Raw genomic sequence first — 23,678 nt, 5'->3', positions numbered from 1 at the left:
CACAGGGCTAGTGGGCATGGCAACGTACGTCTGTAATCCTAACTACTCAGGAGGATTCTGAGCTCAAGACTAGCCTAGGCAAAGGTAGCATGATGGAGGAGGTGGGGAAAGGCATGGCTCAAGAACACGCGCCTAGAATGGGAGAGGCCCCGAGTTCAATCCCCAGTACTGACCCCCACCCCAAAAAATGAAGGCTAAAGTTAACATGGTAAGCCATGTTGCTTGGGGCCCTGAAGGCAGGGGTGCAGTGCATGAGACCATCCCCTAAAGTCTGTGCGTTCTGGAGAGGCCTGGGGAAAGGCCCTCAGCGGGCCCGGCGGGAGGCTGACCAGGGCAGGACAGCTTGCTGAGCGGAGGGTCTCCACGGGGTGGGGGGTGGAATGGTGTCCCAGGATGAAGAGGTTGGTGGGAGGGCATCGAGGTGGTCCAGACCTAGTGTCTTGTGCCAATGGACGAGGGTGCCTTGCCCGGTCACCCGTGAGAAGACCACCACACTGAACCATGCAGTCTCTGACTTCCCGGAGTCCAGACCTGTAAGGTACGTTCTGCTTTTGTTTATAAGCTCCAGCTGCCATTTTTTTTTTTTTTTTACTACAGCTCCCCAAATGAACTAAGAATGAAAAAGGCCCAGAGCCCACAGAGCTACAAGGTGCGATGGCTGGACTGTCCTGGGGCTCAGGAGACCAGCAGGATGGGGTGGGGGTCAGCTCGTGTGGTATGCTGCCTGCAGCCCTGGGGTACTCCTAGCAACCTGGGAGCCTCGGGGAAGGCCTTAGGTTTACCCTCAGAATTGAACTTGGATTTCCCTCCAGCTACTTACAAGCTGTGTAGCCTCAAGGCAAATTCCACCACCCCTCAGAACCTCAGTTTTCTAGCTGTACAATGGGCTTAACAGGGGCTCTGCCTCCTGGAGCTGCTGACAGGGTTAAAGCTAATATTTCAGGTTGATACATGATAGCTGAGTTCAGTAGCCACGCTCAAAAAATAAGGTACCTAGAAAGTTCTGAATGTTGGCAATACAGGAATGCCTTAATTATGGTGGCTATAACAGCTTGCAGTTAAAAAGAAAGTGAAGGAGCATGCGGATAGCTCTGAGGACCCCATCTCACGACCACAATCCACCGGGAAATACAGAGCCACAGGCACACAGCTAGGCACCCACACAGCCCCAGGCCCCAGGCCAGCTGTCTTTGCAGAGGTAGCTGGCCCTGGTAGGAGAAGGTGTGCTTGCTCAGCTTCACCCATAAGTCTTCAATTACTTCAGGAAGCCGCACCCATAACCATACATTTAATCAAATAAGAGCAATAAAGACCCACCCCCGCCCTTAGGGGTTTCAGAAGTTAGGACTGGAGTGGTGACAAAGTCCTGTCCTCAGATCTCGAACTGCTCAGGGCCCAAGATCTAAGTCAGTGAGAGAGGGGGCTGAAAGTCACTGGAGAGCCTGTTGATTTTTCTTTCTCTAGTCGGATGGAATCGGGTGCAACACAGCGGGGTCAGCTTTGGGGTCCCTGTGCTGTGTCCAGAGATGGCCTCATGCTGCTCACACGGCTGGCATCTGGCTTTCTCTTTGCACACCAGCTGGGACGTTGGCCAAACCAGCTTCGGGCAGTTTCCCGTCAGTGCTTTGTAAGCTACCTCACACGCACAGGCTCAGACAAGATGCTCTTAGAAATATGGAAATGAAGACCCTCAAAGTCCTTTCACCCAAACCTCAGCCGGGGTACAGTCCTCCTGGCGCCACCGCCAGCTTCCGGTCAGGTGACCCACTCCTCCTGGCCGGGGCCAGCCCTGGGTCAAAGTGGTCTTTAAGCCAATTACTACCAGGTCTTCCATAAGACTGCAGGGGGTGTTTCATTAATTACTAACACATCAGTGGGAGGACTGTGCTCGGAGGTCTCAGGTGAGGCCTGGAAGCCAGGGCGACACTGGGAAACCTCCCGACCCTGGACGAGGATTTCCTCCACGAAGCCTCAGGGCAGGGCCCCTCAGCAGGGGCCTCACAGTGTACTGAACTAGTGACTTTAAATAGGGCACACACTTCAAAGGACATCTGGTGTGTTTGCGGCTTGGTTTGGAAGCCTCTGCTCCTTGAGTCACCCACCACAAAGGGCCCTGATGTATGGATGCCCTAGAAAGAGGATCCAGTTCCATAATCCAATTCCAGCTCCCAGAATCCAGCAACCATCCCTGGCTGCTTTCAGATGGGCTTCAAAGGTGAGACCCACCGCTCCTTCCCAGGAGGGGTCCTGGGCACGGCAGCAAAGGGCTGATCCTTCCTGGGGGAACCCTCAGACAGTCACACGGAGAACCCAGCTGCATTCTGGGAGCCTGAGTTCCAGACAGCTCCTGGTAAGAACACCTGGAGGCGACCAGAAGTGATGACATGCTCAGTCACTCATGCACTGCCGCAGGCTGGCAGGGACCACGCAGCAGGGTCCGCCAGCACAGAAGGCATCGGGCCCTGGGTGTGGATTCTGGTTCAGATGTATGAGTAAATTATTTATTCTGAGGGTCAGGGCTACCCACCTCCCAGGGGACACTGTGCAGCACGGGTGAGGTGACACAGACGGTGAAAACCAGTAGTCAACTCGGTAAACATGCACTGGACCCCCTCCCACACCCCCTTCAGGCTGTGGCAGCGCTTGTGGGGCCTGGGGCCTTGTGAATCCCACTGAGTTACTGGGGCGAAATCCCAGTCTGAGCGGAGAGGATGACCCTCTTCGATGGAGAGTTCAAGGCTGTGACAAGGACCTCACGCATCAGTGGCCGGCCGTCAACGGGGCCCAGAGGAGCCTAGCGTGCTCTCGGCCAGTGTCCAGAGGCCCTGAAGCTCGTGGGTGCTGTAGGTTCCCGTGTTTCTGCACATCTGTTCTAGCCTGGCGGGCAGATTCAGCCTGGTCTTCTGCAGGGTTTTATCCAAACGTGTGGCAAGCTCCCACTCCTTTTCTTCTACCCTACTGGCGACCCAGCACCCTGGCAGAATGCTGCCAACAGAAAGCAGGTCCATCCGAGGGGCATCGTGTTTCCCAAAGCAGGTCTTTCTCAGGCTTTGTGCAAAGCTGCCTGGTGGTCCTGGGTGGCACAGGGGCCTTCCGGAGAGCAGGATGCAAACAATGGCCACCAAGGCCTGGTGATCCGGGCACCTCACTTCGGGCCAATTAGCCCCTCCCCAAATCCTTCCTTCCTAAGAGCTGAGCTGCCACCCCGCTGGGCTCTCTGATCACCTCCGGCTGAGACAAATGTCTAATTCCTCTGTGGGGATAGGCGCTGCTCTTTTTAGTGTGTGTTTGGCCTTGTCTCCAAGCCAACAGGCAAGGGGTGGGGATGGAGAGGCCGGCAGCCTTGGAACAAAACAGCAAAACAGCAGGCCATTGTTTCCTCCCAGACTGAACCTCCTGGGAAACGCAGCGGTGCTGGGGACCCTGCTACCCCGTCAGTCTCCTCACGAGGTCCGGCCCACAGAGCTACTACCTACCTTCTGGTTATGTAGATGTTTCTCATCTGCACACTGAAAAAGTTCAAAGCTGGGTGCCAGTGGCTCACACCTGTAATCCTAGCTTACTTAGGAGTCTGAGAGTGTGGTTTGAAGCCAGCACAGGTAGAAAAGTCCATGACATTCATATCGCCTGTACAATGAGGCTGAGATACCCACCTCCCAACAAAACACTGAAGCAGAGCTATGGCTCAAGTGCTAGAGCGCCATCCTTAATTGACAAAGCGAGGGGACGGTGCCTGGGCTCTGAGGTCAAGCCCCAGTATGACAGAAGGGGGAGGGAGGGGTCTCTGTCTTAAAGGGCAGAAAGCAAGTTCGCCCACAGAGCTTTCAGGTGAGAAGCCTCTTGCATGGCTCAGCGAGTCATCAGCCCCATCAGAGCATGGAACATGTGACACCCGGAGCTCTGCTCCCCTTCCCTCCCTGCCTGGGAAAAACAACCGCAAATGTCACTTCTCTCCTAGCTGCTGGGATTGCTGTTTCTGAGGCCTGGGAGAGCGGTCCCACAGAAGAGGGAAAGGGGTGTTCTAAGACCCTGCAGTCAAAGGCAGACACTCCAGGTGGACGGAGGAAGCCCTGGCCAGCGACAGGAGAGTTCAAGGCGAGGCTTGGGGGCCCAGGTCATGGTACAGCCCCAGCTTCTTCCTTTCCAGCCTTGCCGCCTGAGCCAGGTCATTCTACCGGTCTTGGTGCCTGTCCTAGAGTGGGGACGGTTACAAGAGTACCTAGGGGTGAGAGCAAGGTGCCGTCGGCAGACACAGAGCCCCTCCTCGCAGAGCACAGTGCTTTGCTAGAGCCGAGATCCAGCTAGGCTGACCCTTGCCTGAACAGAACCGAGGACCCCCACCTCGCACACAGCCAGGCTGGCCACTGTTTTATTTACCAGAGTCAACCGTGTGTGCATTAGCATTTTCATTCCTGAATTGGCCCACAGCTGGCTGGTGCCACTGTTTCCTGGGCTGTGGTGAGACGGAGCTTCCTGGCAGGAAGCTCAGCAGAGCTGCTCACCTCGAGGTGGCCGGAAAGCAGGGAGGAGCTAAGGAGGGGCCAGGGGCATGCTCCATCTCTCAGGCCTCCCTGACCTGCCACTCGAGCAGGGCCCTACCTCCTAGGGTTCCCACCACATGCCAGTAACGAACCCATCACAGAATCAATACATCGATTAGGTAGGTCAGACTCAGGATTGATCCACCTTCCCAGACAGAGCCCATGAGCTGGCAGCCAAGGAGCTTTCTGGAAACAGCTCAGATGCATACCCTAATACCATAGTATGAACTAGTAAATGGAAAATTATAGAAATAAGCCATCTGTAAGTTTAAAAAATTAAGCGCCATTGAATGGTGCAATCAAATCTATACTGCCCAGATCTAGCTGAGTAGGATGGAACACAAGAAAATATTCTAGGGTGATGGAAATCTGGGTGGTGGTTACTCTACATACCCAATTTTGTCATAAATTACAGCTTGAATGTTTAAAATGGAAGACAGGTTAATGGGAAAGTGGGGATTTTATTTTATATTTTGATGTAAAGCACAGGGACTTGAACTCAGGGCCTCATGCTTTCTCTCACGTAGCTTTTTTACTCAAGGCTGGTGCTGCTCTACTACTTGAGCCATACTTGTACTTTCAGCTTTTTGGTGCTTAACTGGATATAGAAGTCTCATAGACTTTTCTGCCTATGCTGGCTTTGAACTATGATCATCAGATCTCAGCCTGAGTAGCTAGGATTACAGGTTTGAGCCTTCAGTGTCTGGCTGGGAATTTAATTTTTATTTAGTCCTCTCTCTTTGTTTTTTAGGTATACGCAATTTTCAACAGCCCCAACCTTGGGGCTCTCATAGTGCTAAGATGTATTGGAACTATAACTTGTACAGCCACTCAGGAGAACATGTCAGCTGAAGGGCTTGGTAGTTTGCCTCATGGCTGACAGTTTGATACCAGGACACACAGCAGGAATGTGTGTGTGTGATCCAGATGTTCAGCAACTCACTGGACAAACCCATCCAAAACAAAATGACACAACATAGAACTGCCCAGCAGCCAGTGAGTAATAAAGTGTTAGGGTACATAATAGCACGGGTAAGGCTGATAAGCGTAATTTTCACCCAGTGATTGAGAGTTCCAGTTTTCTGGTAGTTAATTGGAGCTAAGGGTCTCACGGACTTTTTGCCAAGATTGCCTTTGAACCATGATACTCAGATCTCAGTCTCCCGAGCAGGAAGGACTACAGATGCAAGCCACCAGTGCCTGGCTGGGTTGTGTTCTTTTGATCTGTACACCTCTGTTCTGAACAGCACTCTAGTGGACCTTGTGCCCTAGCCCTGGTCTCACCAGGCCCACAACCCTGCCAGCTCCTGGTGGAAGAAGCTAGAAGTACCTCAAGCATCCTGCCAGGCACAAGACAGAGTTGGAGGTCCTCTAGCCTGGGACACAATCCCAGTATGACTGGACTCCAGCAGTGTGGCCTCCAATCAGCCACTCTGCTCACTCATCTCTTCCTTCAATACCAGCCTCACCAGGCGTGGGAAATCAACAGATACCCCAGTATGACAACCTCAGCATAGCTCCTGACACCACAGGTGAATAAATTGTTTTTCCTCTATTGCAAATACCTATGAGGGCAAGACTCTCCTCCCCAAGGCTGTCCAGCCCTCTGCCACTTGTTAGTTTCAATCCCAGAGCACCCTGTTTTTGGTTAGAGGGTCCCCAGGGGCCCACAGAGAGGGGCCTGGGCTGGGGATGCTGGAGACTGGTGCTCCCGTGGGGACTGGCAGCCTGGGCTCGTGAGACCTCTGTCCTTGGGTTGAGCACTCCTGTGGACAAAGCCTCCGGTTATACTTGGACCGGTGAGGGTCTCTCCTCTCCCCATCTCAGCCCGCCTAGCTCCACTGAGACCCCTGGAACCCCTTCGTGCAGAGCTGGAGCTGGAGACAGCCCCTCCTTCCAGAGCTCTGCTCACTCCCTTGGATTCTTTTTTTTTTTTTTTGTCTGTCGTGTGGCTTGAACTCTGGGCCTGGGCGCTGTCCCTCAGCTCTTCAGGTCAAGGTGAGTGCTCTACCACTTGAGCCACAGTGCCACTTCCAGGTTTCTGGTGGTTAATTGGAAATCAGAGTTTCACAGATGTTCCTGCCTGGGCTGGCTTTGAACCGCAATCCTCAGATCTCAGTCTTCTGAGTAGCTAGGATTATAGGTGTGAGCCACCGACACCTAGCCCACTGATTCTTAAGTGGTCACAAAACCCTCTTTGACTGAGGGCCAGAAATTAATCTGACAGAATTCCTCCCCCTGGACCAGGGTGAGGTGGGCCTGTGGTTGGGCCCCTAGGAAGTCTAAGACCAAGTCCTGCTCTCCTGCTGCCCTTCCTTCTCACTGGAGGCCCCGTTACCCTACCACGGGGACCAAAACAGTCTGTCCAGGAGCTCCATCAAATCCGATGGGACAGCCTGGACAGCCTGAGGAAGCCCAGAGAGCCAGCAATGCAGTGCGTCTGGGCTGGGGTGGAAGCGGGTGGGACTGAAAGTGGTTGGGCTGTTGTTGTGGGGAGGGAAGGTGTGATGCTTCACAATGAGGAAGGGGCTGGCAAGGCAAGGGTTACTTTGCATAATCCCAATGCCTGAAAGATTTGGAAAGGCCTCCTGAGGAAAAAACGCCAGGACTCTGGACACACCAGGCAGGTGTGTGGAAGGACCTTCTGGAGCACATGTCCTTCCTAGTCAGGGAGGGGTTTGGAGCCTGGTGAAGCGGTGTCTGGCGAGAGCAACAAGATCCCTGGAGTGGCCCCGCTGGGGCCCAGGACCAGCTCAGCCTTGCAGGGGACCAGTGAAGGGCTTGCGGCCATTGTGTGGCTGCTCCCTGGGCAGGCATGCTGGCAGTACCTTCGGCCCTTCCCCTCTCCCCATGCGGGAGGCACAGCCAGACGGGCGGAAGAGAACGCAGGAACCATGCCTGGTTCCTGGGCAGGGGACCCAAACAGTAGCTGTCCTTTGGCAAGGGCCAAAGAAGCCAGTGGCTGGGCCCTGACATGTAGCAACAGCTCAGAGATTTGAAGCTCGACAGCTCAAGAAGCTGCCTGGCCTCACCAGACTCTCGGTTCCCTCATCTGTGAGACCGGGGAGTGACAAAGGCCACAAGGAACTGTCACGAGGCTGGAGGGAGCAGACGTGACAAGCTGCGGGCACGAGGGAAGCCCATGAATCCAGAGACGCTCCATACGGTGCTCTCCCTCAGGCGCTCTCCACCCCTACTTTCTTTTTTCTTTCCCACCTCCTCTAGGGCACAGAGGTCTGGCTGAGTGACCGCCCAAGGGGCTGGCCATGCCTGCTTGGGGAGCAGCAGGTGGCCCAGCCACAGACCATGCAGAAGGACCCTGGGACTTCCCTCCGGCCAAGTGTGCTCCCGGGCTGGTGGCTCCGGTCTCACCCACAGTCTGTCCCCCAGCTCTAGCACAGCACCCACCTACCCACCCCCCACCCCGGCCTGGGGCTGTTCTTGGTGAGTCAGCTCCTTGGGGATAAAATCATCCTGGATTCCAAGACTTCCGTGTGGCGGCCTGGGGAAGCCTGCCAGGGAGCAAGAGGCTGGAGGCAGCTCGGGTCCCCGCTGGGCAGAGCAGCGCAGGTGCCGCTGGCCCTGGTCCCGGTGGCCGCCTGGCGTCTCCTCACAGGTGGCTCCCTCAGAGCCCGGTCCAGGCGCGGGTGGCGCTCCCCCGGCGGCATGCTCACAGGCAGGTCTGCGCCCCGTGCCTGCGCCCACAGGGCATCCTCCAAATCCCACACCAAGCGAGGGCAATGCCCTCGCAGCCTGGAACACAGGCTGGTCCTGAGCTTACAACTGTGGCTGTCCCCCCCGACCGTAGCTACTTGTCTCCCCAGGACCAGGCCTCCAAGGGCCTGGGCAGGAGATCAAAGGGAGGCCTCATGTACAACTGTACATTTCCACCCTCCCCGGGGCTGGCCTCGGGAGCCCAGCACCCAAACCCCCAGAGCCACCCTCCCAGGGAGCCTGTGGGACAGGAGCTCTGCTCTGGAGGGGGCTGGGAGGGCCCAGATTGCCCGCTCCGCTGGCCAGCCCAGGCTAGCCCATCCCTTTTCCAGGATGGAAAGACTCCCAACTCCTGTGGGCCCAGGCCTCCAGGACTTGCGGAGGGCAGGACAAAGCTGAGTTGCCTGGGGAAAGGAGGAGAACCTCAAAGTGGCCACTCTGCCCACCGGCCTCCTCACTTGCAAATGAACAGAGCTTATCTGGGGAGACAGTTTCCCACACAAATCAGTGCTCAGCACTGAGGGCAGGAGGCCCCGACAGCAGAGCGCACGAGATCCTGAGCTAAGCCCACAGAGACGTGTGTGGCGCTCAGGGACACCATGTTCACATGCTGCCCCTCATCCCCAGAGGTCGCCACAGCCCAAGCCCTGGGCAGCCCTTCACTGCTGTCCCCGGCAGGCTCTTCAGTCCTCTGCCTGCTCTGGAAATGGAACACTGCAGAGAAAGAGCTGACAGGACTGGGACAGGGCTGGGTTTCGAAAACTCCCATTGCTGTAATAACTAAGGTTTGTCAGCCCTGTCCCGGAAGAGGGCCCCCAGATGCCAGTGCAAGCCCAGAACAGCGAAGCAGGGCCCTAGCTCTGAGGAGCACACGCTTTCTGAATAGATGAACATGTTCTGCACATGCGTGTGCTGCAGCCATGGCATCAATGTTCAAAAACATCTAGAAACTTTAAAACCTCATGCTGAAACGGGGCAATTTCTAACTGCCCTCAATTTGTATATGCTAGTGATTAAAGAGAAAAGATTAAAAAAAAAAAGGAAAATATGGAGGGCGAAAAGGCTACAGTAGAAGGTCATGTTCTGAGAGGGCTGATGAGCTCTGAGCTCAGAGAAAGGCACTGATCAAGACGGCAGGACAGGCCGGTTGCTGTGTAACTGAGAAAATCAACTGACCTCTCTGAGCCTTGATCCCTTCATTTGCTGCATGACAATGGACCAGAAAGTAGCCACCAGGCACTGTAGGCACTCACTCACCCAGTTAAGAGAAACAGGTGTACCAGGGCAATAAGCTTCAGAACCAGCATTCACATCCAGGTCTCCCAGCTCATTTTTGTTAGCCCAAACAACTCTAAAACACCAAATGCTTCTCTGCCCCCCCCCCCCCCCCTCACCAAATCCAGGTAACCAAGAGCCACAGGAATTCAGCTAAGCTGCTACCACTGAGATGCCACTGCCACCTGGTGGCGACACACCTAAATCACTGGGGCAACTGGGAAAGGGGAACGGCCCCTGTGTCTCAGGCGCGGTGGAGACACGCCCACGCTTGTGTAGGGAGAACAGAGGTTACCACTGCCACAGTGCCAGGCAGGTGCCAGCTCTCTGAAAGCCTTGACTTTCTGGATGCTTAAAAAAACAAAAGACCCAAGCTGGGCACAGGTGGCTCCCAGGATTACACCTGTAATCCTAGCTACTCAGGAGGCTCAGATGTGAGGAGGATCATAATGTGAGGACTCTGTAGACTCTTATCTCCAATAAACTACTCAAAAAAGTCAGAAGCGGTGCTCACATGGTAGAGTTCCTGCCTTGAACAGAAGAGGCTCAGGGACAGCACCCAGACCCAGAGTTCAAGCCCTAGGACAGGCCACTCCTCCCTCCTCCCCCGCAAAAGACCCAAATGCAACCACAATTGAGTCCAGACTTCCAGGTATGCTGGAGAACTGCTGGAGCCCAGGGGCCCTGTTCTGGCCTTGTTTGCATCCTTGGCATGAGGTTCCCAGGTGAACTCCTATCCCATCTTCCAGATGGGCTCCTTGTGCCCATTTCCTGGGCCACCTTGGTCATCGTCATGTCCCACCGACAGCTCTCTCAAGCAGCATCATGGAATGCCTGCAAATGGCTGCCAAGGGACAGGCTGACCAGGGAGGAGAGGAGGCAGCACCCAGTGCAAAACCACCGCCTGCAGGCAGCCCAGTCCACGTGCATCGGGCACCTCTTGGATGGCCATGGTGCTTTTCCCCACCTCAGGGGGGGCTACGGGTGTCCAAGTACTTTCCTCCCCATCCTGAGCCAAGGAACAAGGCAGGCTGCCACTGGAGGTGGCCTGTGGGTCCTCCATGGTGAGCATGGAGGACACAGGCAGTGCAGACGAGGCAGCCGCGGTCCCCGATGGTGGAAATGGCCACATGCCGTCCTGACGATCGGTGTGTGACTGCCACCCCCCAGAGAGCCTCCCTCTTCCACTGCATTTCTAGGAGGCCAGGGACACACCGGCCCCTGATCACAGAGAGCCAGCGCCAGGCACATTCTCCACACAGAAAGCCGAATTCTTGGTGGCTTTTCAGTGGCTGCCACCTCACTCTTTCAGCTGCCACCTGGGCCCCCTGACCCCAGGATATTTCAGATTCACAAGCATTGGCTCCATCTTGGCCTGCAGACTGGGCCTCGACCCCCCCATCCACACTGCAGGAGCGGTGGCAGTGACAGACTTCACCAATCTGTAGCTGCTTCACTGAGCCTTGGCCAGCTCCACACACAGCAGGAGCTCAATAAATGCAGGTTCCATTTGGTACCTTGTATAAAGCTTCTAGGGCCTGGCACCACAGGCATAAAACAAAAGGACCCGGGCTGACAAGGAGGAGAAAAGTGCCTAAGACAAGAGTGTGATGATCTGGGTCTCTCTCCCCTCCATCTGTGGGGAGCCCCCGAGGGAGCAGGGGACCCCAGCTCCAAGGCTGGCCAGCTCCCTACAACGAGGACAATTGGTGACACCACCTGTCGCTCCAGCCAACCTATCTCAGCTGGTTCTACAGACAAGATCAGAAGGCAAAGAGGCAGGGCGAGGAACAGCTTCCTGTGGGTGCTGCTCCGCCCCACCACCAGCTCCACTGCCAAGGCTACTGGGAAGGACAGAGTTAGGGGGGGAGGAGGAGAGAAGCATTGTCCTCAGGGGAGCTGGCCTTGGAAGGGACCAGCACAGGCCTGGAGGACTGCGGGCATGCCCCACAGAGTGAGACCAGAGAGCCAGGCATAGAAGGAAAGTGGGCACAGGAGCACGGCTCGTACTTAGCCTCACACAAGCTTAGCCCTGTGAAAGTCACTTTCCACGCAATTCCTCAAGCGCCAAAGTCCAGCTCCTTGGCCTTCAAGGATGGTGCCACAGAGCAAAGCCCCCACCTGGACTGTCAGGAAGGCAGAGCCTCTGAGTAACAAGCTGGCTCGAAGCCACCATCCGCTAGGCCCCGACTTACCTTCCACTGCAGAGAATGGAACCACTGGTCTCGCAGGTAGCTGTTGGCGGCCTGTAACAAGAACAGGAGGAGTCTGGTCACCAGCCTGGCTCATCCCAAGCCCAAACGCATGCCCTCCCCTGCCTGCCCTGGGCTCTGCCATCAGACCCTAATATGTCTCGAGTGCGATCTATTAACCAGCTGTATACCAAACTGCAACATGAGGGAGTGGAGCTGTAAAGAAAAACACAAAAAGACACAGCCTCCCTCCCCCTGCCCCTGCCCCAGTGGCAGAAATGCTCCGGGCAACGTGAGCACCAGCAGCGCTAGAGCAGACCCACAGCAGACAGAACGCAGCTGAGGAAGAGCCCTCTGCAGCTTCCAGCCAGGCGGGATTGGGGCTACTTGTTACCACAGCAATCCCAGCCTGCTCTGTCTGCGCTGCCTTTCACACAGCCCGAGCCAGGAATGCTCTACCTTCGCGCCTTCCCCACGGGGCCTGATTTAACTCCCATGCGCCCCTCAGGTCCCACCTGAAATGCCACTTCTCCAGAGTGACTTCTCCAGACTCCCTCCTCGACTCACACTGTCCTGCAGCTGCCTGCCTGGCTCTTCTCTATTGGCTGCGGCTCCACAAGGTCAGAAAATATGTTTGATACATGTACCACAGTGCCCTTGAAACCCAGAGGAATGCTTGCTGAAGGCTGATGAACTGAATAAATGAATGGTTGGAAGCATGCACATGCACTGGGCCAGGAAGCATGAACAGGCGCATGGATGAGCAGGTACATGGATGGATGTTGCATGCCTGCATGGGTGGGTAGACGGATGGGTGGGTGGGTGTGTATGGACAGATGCGTGGGAGGTGGCTGGATGTATGCACGCACAGGCAGATGGATGATCCAATGGATGGGTATGTGAGTGGGCAGACGGATGTATAGACACATGGACGCACAGTGGGTAAATGGGTGAAAATGCATGAATAGGCGGGTGGCTGTAGGGGTGGGTGGGTGGGTGGATAAGTGGTCCATCGTTATACTCATTCAGCCATTCAACAACATTTTACAAAAAAGAATACAACTTGAAAAGGGCCCTTTGGTCTGGTAGCCTTCCCTCGCCTGCAGGTATTGACAGTGGCTCTAGAAACAGCCACACTGGTGCTGACCCAATACAGTGCTGGCTGTCCAGAGGCCATCACTGAGCCTGTGGAAGCCAAGGAGACGTGCTGTGGGTCCAGCTCACAGGTAAGGGGCCCAGGGAGGCCCCTCTCCACTGCCTTGGGTCACCCAGCAGTTCTGGGCTGCCCCACAGATACCTCCCCCTCCCCTGAGCAGCGGGTGCACCATGCGCCAGCACCCACTGGAGGCGGGACTTGGGCCAGAGGCCACACCCTGCAGATAGACTGGCCACCTTCCCTGCGGAGGCGCAGGCTGGGTCCAGGGTGGGAGGGACCACTCTGCCAGAAACTGCTGGCGTCCTCTGAGCCCCTGCCCGGGGAAGCAGGTCCGCTGGGCCTTGGCAGGGACCGGTCGGTCACCTCTGCAAAGCACCCCTGCCACATGGCTGGCAGCAGGGAGAAGCAGGACCACCGGGCCAAGGGGGTGCCAGCTTCACTCAGAGCACACACAGGAAGGAGCCCAGCCTGCCCCTGCCCCTGCCCCCTTCGGCCACGGGGCCTGCCCAAGCAGCCTCCCACCGTGCCCGCCCGTGATCAATCTCTCAAGGGCTGCTTCCAGGCAAATTCTGCCCAATTTCCTCTGTGAAAGCTGCCAAGTTCTGTCTCATTGTTACATTGTCTCAGAGGTGAGAAAAACCAGGGAGTGTACTGTGGGTAACGTTCCCAAGTCCAGGCTCCTGGCCCGACTTTTTGGGGAAAACAGCAGTGTGCGCAGCCCGGAAAGGTCTTTCTGGCTTCCAGTAAGAAGGGAACCCACCCTGTCCCGGCCAGCTGCTAGCCTTGGTGTAAACAGCTGCCTGGCCTCCAGCAGGGCTTTCAGAATCACTGATGAGAAAAGCCAGGTTTAGATGCAAAATGTCCAGAAAGCTGCAGACACCATCCCCGCTCTGCACTGATGGCTGGGAGCCCGACGGGGGGCAAAGCCGGCCAAAGGTGGTCTGCACCGCCGGATCCTTGATGTCCGGTGCCCCACCCAGGCCCAGTGAGGCGCCCCAGGACACCTGCATCGCACCCTTTATATGCTCGTGTGGCTGGCCTCCTCAATCCAACGCCTCTGAAAGGACACTGAGGGAGGAGGAAGATAAATTGGTCCTTTCTGTAGCCAGAGATGCTAACAGCAAGGCATCAGGGGAGCTCATGCTGAATCCACAAAGCATCTAGAAGCGTGGCGGTGGCCGCGCGGGATGGCGGGCGCCTGCAGGCATATTACTTGGTCTCTGGGCTGGGGAGAAGGGTATGGCACAAATGCCCACTTAAGTCTTCCCAGAAACCAGGGCAGCCTCGTGAGGTCTGCCTGCCTGTGGCACAGATTCAAATGCTAGTGAAGCAGGGGCCCTGTGAGGAACCCCCTTGAAGATAGACAAGGGAAGGAAGAGGGAGGAAGGGAAGGGAAGGAGGAGGAGGAGAGAGGACGCAGACAGAGAATGACAGAACCAGATAGGAGAAATAGAATGTGCGGTGGGGGGGGGGGGGGGGGAAGGAGAGAGGAAGAAAAGATGGGGAAGAGAGGGGAGGAGGGAAGGGAGCCGGAGAGAAAAGATCAGAGATGGAGGAAATCAGACAGGCACAGCTGCATCCTGAAAGAGACACACCCAAACCAGCAAGCAGTGGGGGTAGGCAGGAGACACAGGGACCCCCAGAGGGTCCTGACACCCCCTCTCTCCCCAGGTGGAGAGGCTAAGCCCCGTGCTAGGGCAGAGCAAGACAGGAAGCATACAGAGCCCACACGAGGCACGCTCCTAGGAGGAGTGCACAGAAAAGAGTATGCCACGCCCCAGGCACAAAGTTCCCCAGTGTCCCCCAGAGCTGCCTGCACAGGCCACCACAGTGGCAACTAGCTGTATGGGGCGCCAGGCACCCAGCGGCATGGAGGAAGAGCGCATGCAACCCCCTGGGGCAGACTAAGCAGCGCACACACCACGGTGCACAGGCCCCTCCGCCCCTCCTTCTGGTCAGCAGGGAAGGTCTGTCCAGGGCCACAGGGGTGGCTCTCGGTGACCTTGTGTCATCACTAAATCCAGGCCTTGCCACTATTACAAGCACAATGTGAGCAGGATCAAGGTGCCCGGCACCCAAGAGCCAAGTGTCACCGGGCCTCTCGGAACTACAGGGCGGCCCATCTCCAGCCAGCTGCACACACCGAGGAGGGGAGGGCAGGAGGTGGGACCAGCGTAGAGGCAGGAGCTGGCCTGCGGCCACTGCCCCACGCTGGGGGTGCCCTGCAAGCTGGGGGTGTCCTGCAAGGGGCAGAGCGGCACCCACCTGGGCTCCCCGGGGACCATGGAAGCCTGCTGCGCTCTCTGCCAAGCTAAATCTGCTCTGGATCTCGAGCTGCCGGCCTCCCTCTTCTCTCCTGCCTCTCCTCCTCCTCTGCCGCTTCTACCTCTGACTATGCATCCAAGTAGGGGTGGCAGGCGAGGGGGATGCTGGGGGAGCCAGAGGCCCGCCCGCCCGCCCGCAGCTCTGGCCCCATAGCGGGAGCTCTGACGCACAGCCCTGCCTACTGCAGCCGTCCAGGCGAGTCATTACCATTGGGCTCCTGGCCACGGCCGGGTTAAAGGAACATTCCAGGCCCTGACCAGCATCCTGCATCCCCACAGCCCCTCTGCCCAGGGTGACTGGCATTCTGGCCCTCCTCAACCAGCCCCAAGACCAAGAGGGCCTCCCATGCCAGAGCAGCCAGCTCCAGCCTGGAAGAATGGGGTCAGGGCCTCCCTGCCCTGCCCAGCCATTTCTAGTCTCCCTCCTGTGTCCCTCTGTCCCTTCCATGTCGGCTCTGCACCTGTAACCTAGGGTGCCTTCCATCCTTTAAGAGCTTTCAATGGCTGCCTCTGGGCCTCATCAGGCTGCTACTTCCTCCTTTGGCGGACGGGTCCTGCGTGCTCTGGACACAGCCACAGGCCCCAAATGCAGCCCTCCATCCAGCCACAGCCACAGCCAGCTCCACGCCCCACTCACACGCTCCCTACCCAGACTGCACACCCCCAACCACCACCCTGGCACACTCCTACTCAACCCTGTGTGCCCAGATCGAATGCTGGATCCCTAGGGAGCCTGCTCTGGCACCCTAAGGCCGACTGAGTCATTCCTCTCCTCTTGGGCCCTGGTCCGCTGGGACATGCCTCTATTTCAGCCACCGGCTTCTGCAATCATTTGTTTATGGCTCGGCCTCCCTAGAGGCTCTGGGCGCTTTGCAAGCATGCGGCCTCTCCAGCACAGGAAAGACAGCCCACGGAGGGGCGGGCTGTTCCCAGGCCTGCCGGCCTCTCTTGGCTACTGCGGCCCAGATGGTCTTCCACCCAAGGGGGTTGGCATCTCCACCCTGGTGTGGATGGTGCTCTGTGCGGCATCTGACAGCATCGGACAGGAAGGCAAGGAGGGAGGAGGAGGAAGTGGCAGGAGGGGGAAATGGCCCATGAGGCAGGATGGAGGGGACAGGACTCGGGGAGGGGCGTGTCCTCAGCAGGCAGAGCAGGACTAGAGGAAGACAGACCGGGGTGGGCAGGGTCTTCCGTGTCCTCCAGCAGAGGATGCGTTGGCCATAATGAATGGGCCAGCACCTTTCAGATCCTGGCACTTGTCCCAAGCTAGTGGCTGTGTGTGTGTGTGTGTGTGTGTGTGTGTGTGTGTGTGTGTGTGTGTGTGTGTGTGTGTGTGTGTGTGTGTTGGTAGTGCTAGATGGGGTTTGAACTCAAGAACCTCACACTTTCTAGGCAAGCCCTCTACTCTTTGAGTCGCATACCCCTACCCTGGTGGCCACCTGAAGGCTTCAGGGAGCATCTATCTGGCAAGAGGAGGATTTCCCCAGACAGACAGAAAGGAAATGTTCCTAAGGAGGCCAAGGCTCTGCCCTTCCCAGCCGAAGAGGAAACTTCTCTGGCCAAGTTCTGACTCGGTTCCTCTGGAACGGATGCCTGCGGGACAGGGGCCGGCATGTGGCTGTGACCGCTTCATTCTGCCTTTCACTTCTCCCTTCTGAGCGCACCCCCACCTCCACCTCCTGCGGTCCGGGGAGGGCCCGGTGGATCGTGCAACCAGGAGAGCATTTCTGAGGGACGGGACTTCAGCAGAGCCAACCAAGGTCTTCCAGGAGACCGTAGGCAAGGTACTGGGAAGGAAATGGGCTTGTTTTTCTAAAGATCGTAGGAATGTGGCTTCGGGTGGCCGAGAACCTGCTCTTCCCACCACATGTTGAGAGAGTCAGCCTCCCGATGAAGCAACACACAGAAGCAGAGCCAGGAAGTGGAAAGAGGGAGAGGAAGAAAGAAAGGGAGGGATGCTGAATATTAATGCCATCATCTGACTCCTGGATCCAGCGATGCCTGAAATCCTCTCCTGTACTTCCCACGTGTTTCAACAGATACAGCATTACAGCTTCCTTTTTGCTTCACCAGTTTACATTGTTAACTTCAAATCCTGGACTAATACGCAAATGCATACATTCTTCCTCCGAGCAGGAGGTATGGCCATTGGGTTCCAGAATCAACCAAGAATAAGAAACCTCCTCCTTGTACAGATGAGAAAGCAGCACGTGTGGTTCATGTGCTTCTCATGGCCTAGCAACTGGGCCTGCATGCCTCAGTTTCCTCACTAAAATGGAACCCTCACAACTCACTTCTTGGGTTTAAGATCAAATACTAAGGCACTGAAGGCATACAGAAGGAGCTCAATCCTTGCAATTCTTTCCTCCTCTCAGGCTGCTCCATTTGTGCCTTTCTTACAGTTGGTGTTAGGCACCCTTACAGCTTTTTCTGAGACAGGAGAGGGCAGGGCAGCGGCAGTGGCCCACCGCTGTCCAGGGCCAGGCAGAGCAGAAACTGGAGGCAGGAGCGGGGAGGGAGGAGGGGCGGAAAGTGCTTCATGCTGGCTCCTCCTACCTGCAGCAGGACGGTCCCCCCAGGGATGGTGAGCTGTAAACAGTACTTTGGAGCGTTCTCCCATGACAGCAGCTGGACATCTTCAATGGCGCTGTAGGAGACTGAGTTTTCCATGTACCCAGTTGGCTGCAGAAAGAAAGGACACATACACACAGGTCAGATGTGCAGGCTGGCCGGGCACCAAGGCTCAGAACCCGGGTCCCAGGAGCGTCCCAGAGACCAGCGGAGAGGGGTGCTGGAGGGACTCGCTGCTCACAGGTGTGGAGTGTGGACAGACGGGGGACCCCCGGAGGAAAAGGACTGGGGAGTGTCCCCAGAATTCAGCACAGGCCACCATTATCATCTCTGGCCCACAAAGCATCAATCGGGTCCCCTCCGCTGTCCATGCCATCCTCCACTGGGCACCCAGAGCTGAGTGTCAAGATCTCAAACCCCACACTCCACTTCCTTCTGGGGCTCCGGTGGGCTGGCACAGAATCCGTGCCCGTGCCCCTGGCCGGTGCACCGGGCTTCTGACTGGCCACCATGTGCTGCCATGTGGCCTGACTGCAGACCAAGCCCGATATCCAGACCTCAGCTCTTCTGAGCACAACTGAGCACCTGAACGGGAAGCCTAGAAGCTTCTATTTCCCACAATCCTCCTGGAGACCAAAGCCAGGCCATGTGGGTACAGTTCCTTGTCCTGAACATGGCCAACATTTACCTGAGCAACTGGCTATGAGTCCACTCCTCATGACCCGGCCAGGTTTGGGTGGTGTGTGCGTGTGTGCGTGCGTGCGTGCATGCGTGTGTGTGCGTGTTAGAAGTTGCCAGCAAGACTTTGTCCATAAAGACTATGCATAAATGTTTTTGAAGCTGTGTAAGATTGCTTTTGCACTGCCTCAAATAGCACCTGGCCCAAAGGCAGTCTTTAGAACCATGGAGACACATGTTTGAGCCACTTCCTGTGTACCCTTAAGCAAATAATGCACTTCTCTGGGCCGGGTTCCTCTAATGAGAAGATCAGGAATTTACTTAATACCATTGTGGGAAGCATTAAGGGAGGTTGAATTTGTCATAGGCTTATTAATCAACACAGTACCAGGAACACAGTGAAAAGATTCATGAAAGGACATACTGTGAAAAAAGACCAAACTTCATTTTTGGGGTCTTCCTCCCCCAAATTCAGATAAACAACTGAGGGATGCTCCCCCCAAACATCTGCCCAGGACTCACCAAAACAAGGAGAGCACGAGCCATAGAACGTCTCAAACCCCAACGACAAAAACGGAGTTACTGGTGGCAACCCTTCCAAAAGTAACTGAAGCCAAGAGGTTAAACAGCAAGGGTTCTTAGACATGGCTACCGACAACAGCCCTCAGATGCACACCTCCATGGGGAGACAGAGAAAGACAACTTAGCCTATGCAAAGCCCTACTATGTAAGCAGAGGCGTAAAAACAGTATTTCCATGGACTCTAAATATTCGTGCACACTGCATGTACATGCCTATGTGTATGCATGTGCTTGAATTCAGTGCTTTCTTGCTTTCAGATGGCACTCTACCACTTGCCTCATGCTTTCCAACTAGCTTTTTGTTGGTTAAAGATAAGAGTCTCATAGATTTTCCTGCCTGGGCTGGCTTCAAACACACCATCCTCAAGGTGTCAGCCTCTTGAGTAACTAGGGTTACATCGCACCTGGCCAAACTTACTCCCTATACTATTTACCTGGCTGTCTTTGGACTCGGACTTCCTTCTGCATTCGCTCTATGGTGGTGTCTCTAGTTTTAGGCTTTTTAGCTTTAGGTTCTTTTGACTCATACACTTCAGCTACTCCCATGTATCCCTTCCTGAGTGCTAGCTTACTCCTGGCCAGGGAACATACCAAGTCAGACTGCCAACATCTTAATCCTTTAAGACTGAGAAGCAGTCAACCCCGAGGGAGGAGTTTGAACAAGCCCTCAGACATTGCTTCTGCCTCCAAGTTCTGACTCCCGACTTGCGCCCGCCAGGGAACTGCAGCAGATGGGAACTCTGCATTCTTGACTCATCTTCCTCTCGTCTTCTTTGCTCTGAGCCATTCACCTCCTCGAGCCGGAGGACGGGAATGCCTCCTGTGAGGCACCTGGTGTGCAACAAGGCCACGCCTGGCCAGTCCTGAGAGGCCAGTCGGGGCAGACCTCACCTTTGACCCAGACTGCTGGATCACACAGATCCCGGGTCCTCTGCTCTGACTCCTGCCTGGGCTCACTGGGACCTGATTACAAGTGTCACCTCGGGGTTGCAGGACGCTTTGGCCATGGCCATTTCATGACAACACTGGTCCCGCTAGTCCACAACAGAAAGGTACCTTCTTAACGCCAGCACTGTCCAGCCGCCACAGCTTCCCAGGACTCTTGTCCCCAAGAACCCTAGGACCCCATCAGCAGGAAGTGGCCAGGCCAGGCCGCGCCCACAGAACTCCAGCTTAGGGCAGGCAGGCCTGCAGGGAGAGGTGAGCAGGAATGAGGAAAGGACGGGGTGACACCCTGAGCCAATGACTGAGCTGACTGGTGCTCTCCCTGATCAAGGCTGGGCCGCCCAGGGCGTAAAGACCATTGTCACCCTCCACGGAAGGCCTTCAAGTTGGGGGGGGGGGAGAGGAGACAAAGCATCCAACCTGCTGGCACCCGGCCTGGCCTTCTGGATCGCACAGGTGTGTGCCTTCCCACACGCAGCCCCCGTGCTAGCACACCAGAGGGCCTGGGACCTCAACGCCACACCACCTGAGTCACCCCACCCCACCCTACAGGCCAAATACCAAGCTCTGACAACCACAGGAAGCCGGCCTCTGAAAACTGCCCACCTCACACCTCAAGGTGTAGTTTTACCGTGCTAAGTCATTCCTTGCTACCTTCTAAAAAAAGAAAAGAGGGAGGAGGAAGGGAGGGAAGGAACAGGGAGGGAGGGCAAGAGAGAAAGAGAAAGACACAGAAAGGAGAGAGAGAGAGAGAGAGAGAGAGAGAGAGCAAGAGCAAGAGCAAGAGCGCACGTGCTGCACCCACAGGGAAACAGGCAGGCCCACAGGGAAGGCCTGGAGCATGGCGCCTCAAGTTTCCTGAACGCAAGCTCACCTAGTTCCACTGATATCCTAGAATCAACAAAACTCTAGGGACAGGATCAGACGCGCACAGCTGCCCAGGAGCTGGGCTGGGTGGGCAGATGCCAAGGTGGAGGAGCTGCCCGCTTCAGTAGCTGCTGCTGACTGCCTCCCACCCAGGAGAAGGGGTGAATTCACTGCAGGCCACTCACAACCCAAGCCTGGCCAAAAGAAAGACAAGGCGTGAACGCGGCACACGGGAAGGCGAGCAACAGCTGACCTTTCACGAAACCACACGAGGACCACCCAGGAGCACGCCAGTGCACCCCGTTCCCCGTCAAAGGCGCACACGATTTAAACAGAACCCAAACCGTGTAATTCTACAACGCCTCAGCCCACCGCATCCCATACAGGCACCGGCTCAGGAGCGGTCACCTTGGAACCATCTGGTCCTAGTGGCTGCAACATATTCTGTCCCCCCCCCCCGGGGTGGGGGGTATCTCCCCCGGGGCTGTTGTTTCGCTTTGGGAACTCTAAACAATTCTAGCGGACACCCTGTGAGACATGTTTTTCTACCCTATATTTAGGATTATTTCTTTAGGCCGGATTCCCAGAAGTGGAATTACTGGGACAAAGGGTAAGAGCATATTTTACGCCATTGCCAAATTACCCTCATTAGAGACTTATTAAGGAGAGGCTGGGAGCCCTGGCCCGGGCTAAGGGGCCGCTGTCCTTGGCCACCGGCTCTGCTGAGTGCTGCTGGTGGCCTGGCCACGGTCTAACCAGGCAGGTTTGGTTCATGTAAGCATCCTGTGCAAGGTGCAGGGGTCACCCCCTGGGGTCCTGGGGATGCTGCCCTCCCACGGGAGCTGGGGACAGGTCAGTGAGCTGTGTCTCTGCCCCTCTGCTCTGGGGCGGAGGGTGCAGGATCTTGTGTTTGCAAGACTGGCCAGCCGCTATCCCCTTCCTTGGCTCTGCGGTGAGCTCTTGGCCTAGAACGCGGTGACGGCCTGGACTAGAGTCGGCAAAGATGGGCTAGACAGGCCTTGTTGAGGACCCCTGGGGGTCAATCTGGGGGACCTTCAAGGTCCTCCTACCAGCTGCAGAGGCTGGAATGGCCAACACACCCAGCTCCCACATGGCTCCAGGCCTCAGCCTTTCTATTTCTACTTTGCCTTTCTAGGGAAGCGGCTGCTCTCGTCCAAACCTGTCTGCTGGTTTCCATGGGGATTTCTCTGAAGATGAGCATGAATCGTGACGTCCACAGCCCCCAGGACGAGTCTCCGGCTGACGCAAGGCAGGATCTCAGTGAGGGGGAGGGGAGGCCATGGAAGAGGCTTGGACCCCGGGAGGAGAAACCCAGCTGGAAAGTCCCTCCGTCGGCCCCTCTGAGCCTGTGGTGAGGAGGGGCAGAGGTCTGGCCCTACTGGGAATGGGGTTGAAAATGGAGGGTGAAGGGCATTTGTAGCCCTGACAACGAGCAGCACAGACCATGGCAGCAACGGTCTCCCCCCCACATAGGGAGGGTCCTGAGTCATGCCCAAGGGACCGCGCTGCACAGTGGGCTCCCCGGGTACCATCCCATTGGCAGGAAAACCGGTGCTCTGGAGGAGCACTGACTGTCAGATGGCAGGGAACGCTCCCAGAGCAAACAACCGTGACCACAGGGCATTGTCACACTCGCCCTGAGCCACGGGAGGCCCCTGGGTTCCTCCACCAACTGAAGTACAATCAGGCAGGAACGGCTCAGAAATGCACAGTTCAGAGGCCTGTAGGACATCCAGGTGTTATGGGGAGCCCTGGGAGGTTTTCATTACCCCAAAGGATACCCCAAGTCACTGCCACCCCAGCCCCCTCATCGGCCTCTCTCTGTGAATCTGCCACACACATGGAGATGTCAGGTTCGCGCCCTTAGTGTCTGGCTGTTCCTCTAACGTGGCTGACTGCAAGAAGCCAGACACAAAAGACCACGCGTTGTCTGACTCTGTGTGGAGGAAATGTCCAGACAGGCAAATCTTCAGAGACAGACACAGATTAGTGGTTACCGGGAGCTGGGGGAGATCGGGTGGGTAGAGAAGCGGGGAATTACTGCTAATGGACATGGGCTATCTTTGAGGGTGACAAAAATGTGCTTCGATGAGAACAGTGAACAGACGTGAATAGTAAGGACAAGCAAATTTCATACTGGAACGGGGAATCCTGTGGTATGGAAACTGCATCCCAACTAAGAAGCCATCTGAAGGGTGCGTGCAGAGAGTAATGTGCTGGCAAGGTGGCCGGCACTGGGTGAGGGCTGCTCTGCCACGACCCCAGCCTCCAAAGACAGCGTGACACAGTGTGGTGGAGCAGAGGTTTCGGGAAGACGGCAGGCAGGGTCTGAGCCTTCATGCGCTCCATGAGTTCAACTCCCGGCAGTAGGGGTGCCTGTTAGGAGCTCAATATGTGGTGGGAAATGTTTTCAGTTGCTCGAGAGAAGACTGGGCCCTGCTCAAGCTCCTCCTTTACTCGTGGATTATTCCAGAAAGGGTCAAAGAGATGGGGACGAGCCAGCAATGTGACCGGTGAACCGCTCTGGGCAGGCTGAACCACCTCCTCGTGCCTACCTCCAACATCCCCCAGGCCAACAAGAAGATCCCGAGGACCACCTTTGCCTGGAGCTCAGCCGGGCAGCCCTGTGCGGGGCCATCCAGGCGTCCGCGACACGGTCAGGAGGCGCATTGAGGGCTCATTAATCACAGGTCCAGCTGTGGCAGCTGCCCCCTTTTATGGCCAAAGGCCTCAAGAAGTTTAATAATAGAGAACTGATATTCCCACATCCAGATCCTTCCAGTCCTTGAAGCCTTAGGAGCCTGGGAATCTGG

The 23,678-nt window shown here is 56.3% G+C and overlaps 1 protein-coding gene across 1 annotated transcript in view; it reads right to left on the bottom strand.

The window, feature by feature from the left end:
- The window catches only part of Cmip (c-Maf inducing protein), a 56,987-nt gene extending 39,107 nt beyond the window's left edge, over nucleotides 1-17,880 (bottom strand). The window contains exons 1-2 of the mRNA XM_013012949.1: nucleotides 17,759-17,880; nucleotides 11,726-11,776 (exon numbers count right to left, since the gene is read on the bottom strand). Of these exons, the coding sequence (XP_012868403.1) occupies nucleotides 11,726-11,776; nucleotides 17,759-17,872 (165 nt within the window). The 5' untranslated portion in view covers nucleotides 17,873-17,880. The remainder of the gene's footprint in view (nucleotides 1-11,725; nucleotides 11,777-17,758) is intronic.
- Nucleotides 17,881-23,678: the final 5,798 nt, after the last annotated feature.

This window comes from Dipodomys ordii, unplaced genomic scaffold (assembly GCF_000151885.1).
Source record: "Dipodomys ordii isolate 6190 unplaced genomic scaffold, Dord_2.0 Scaffold18, whole genome shotgun sequence".
Taxonomy (NCBI): Eukaryota; Metazoa; Chordata; class Mammalia; order Rodentia; family Heteromyidae; genus Dipodomys; species Dipodomys ordii.
This window is presented reverse-complemented; position numbering and strand designations above follow the sequence as displayed.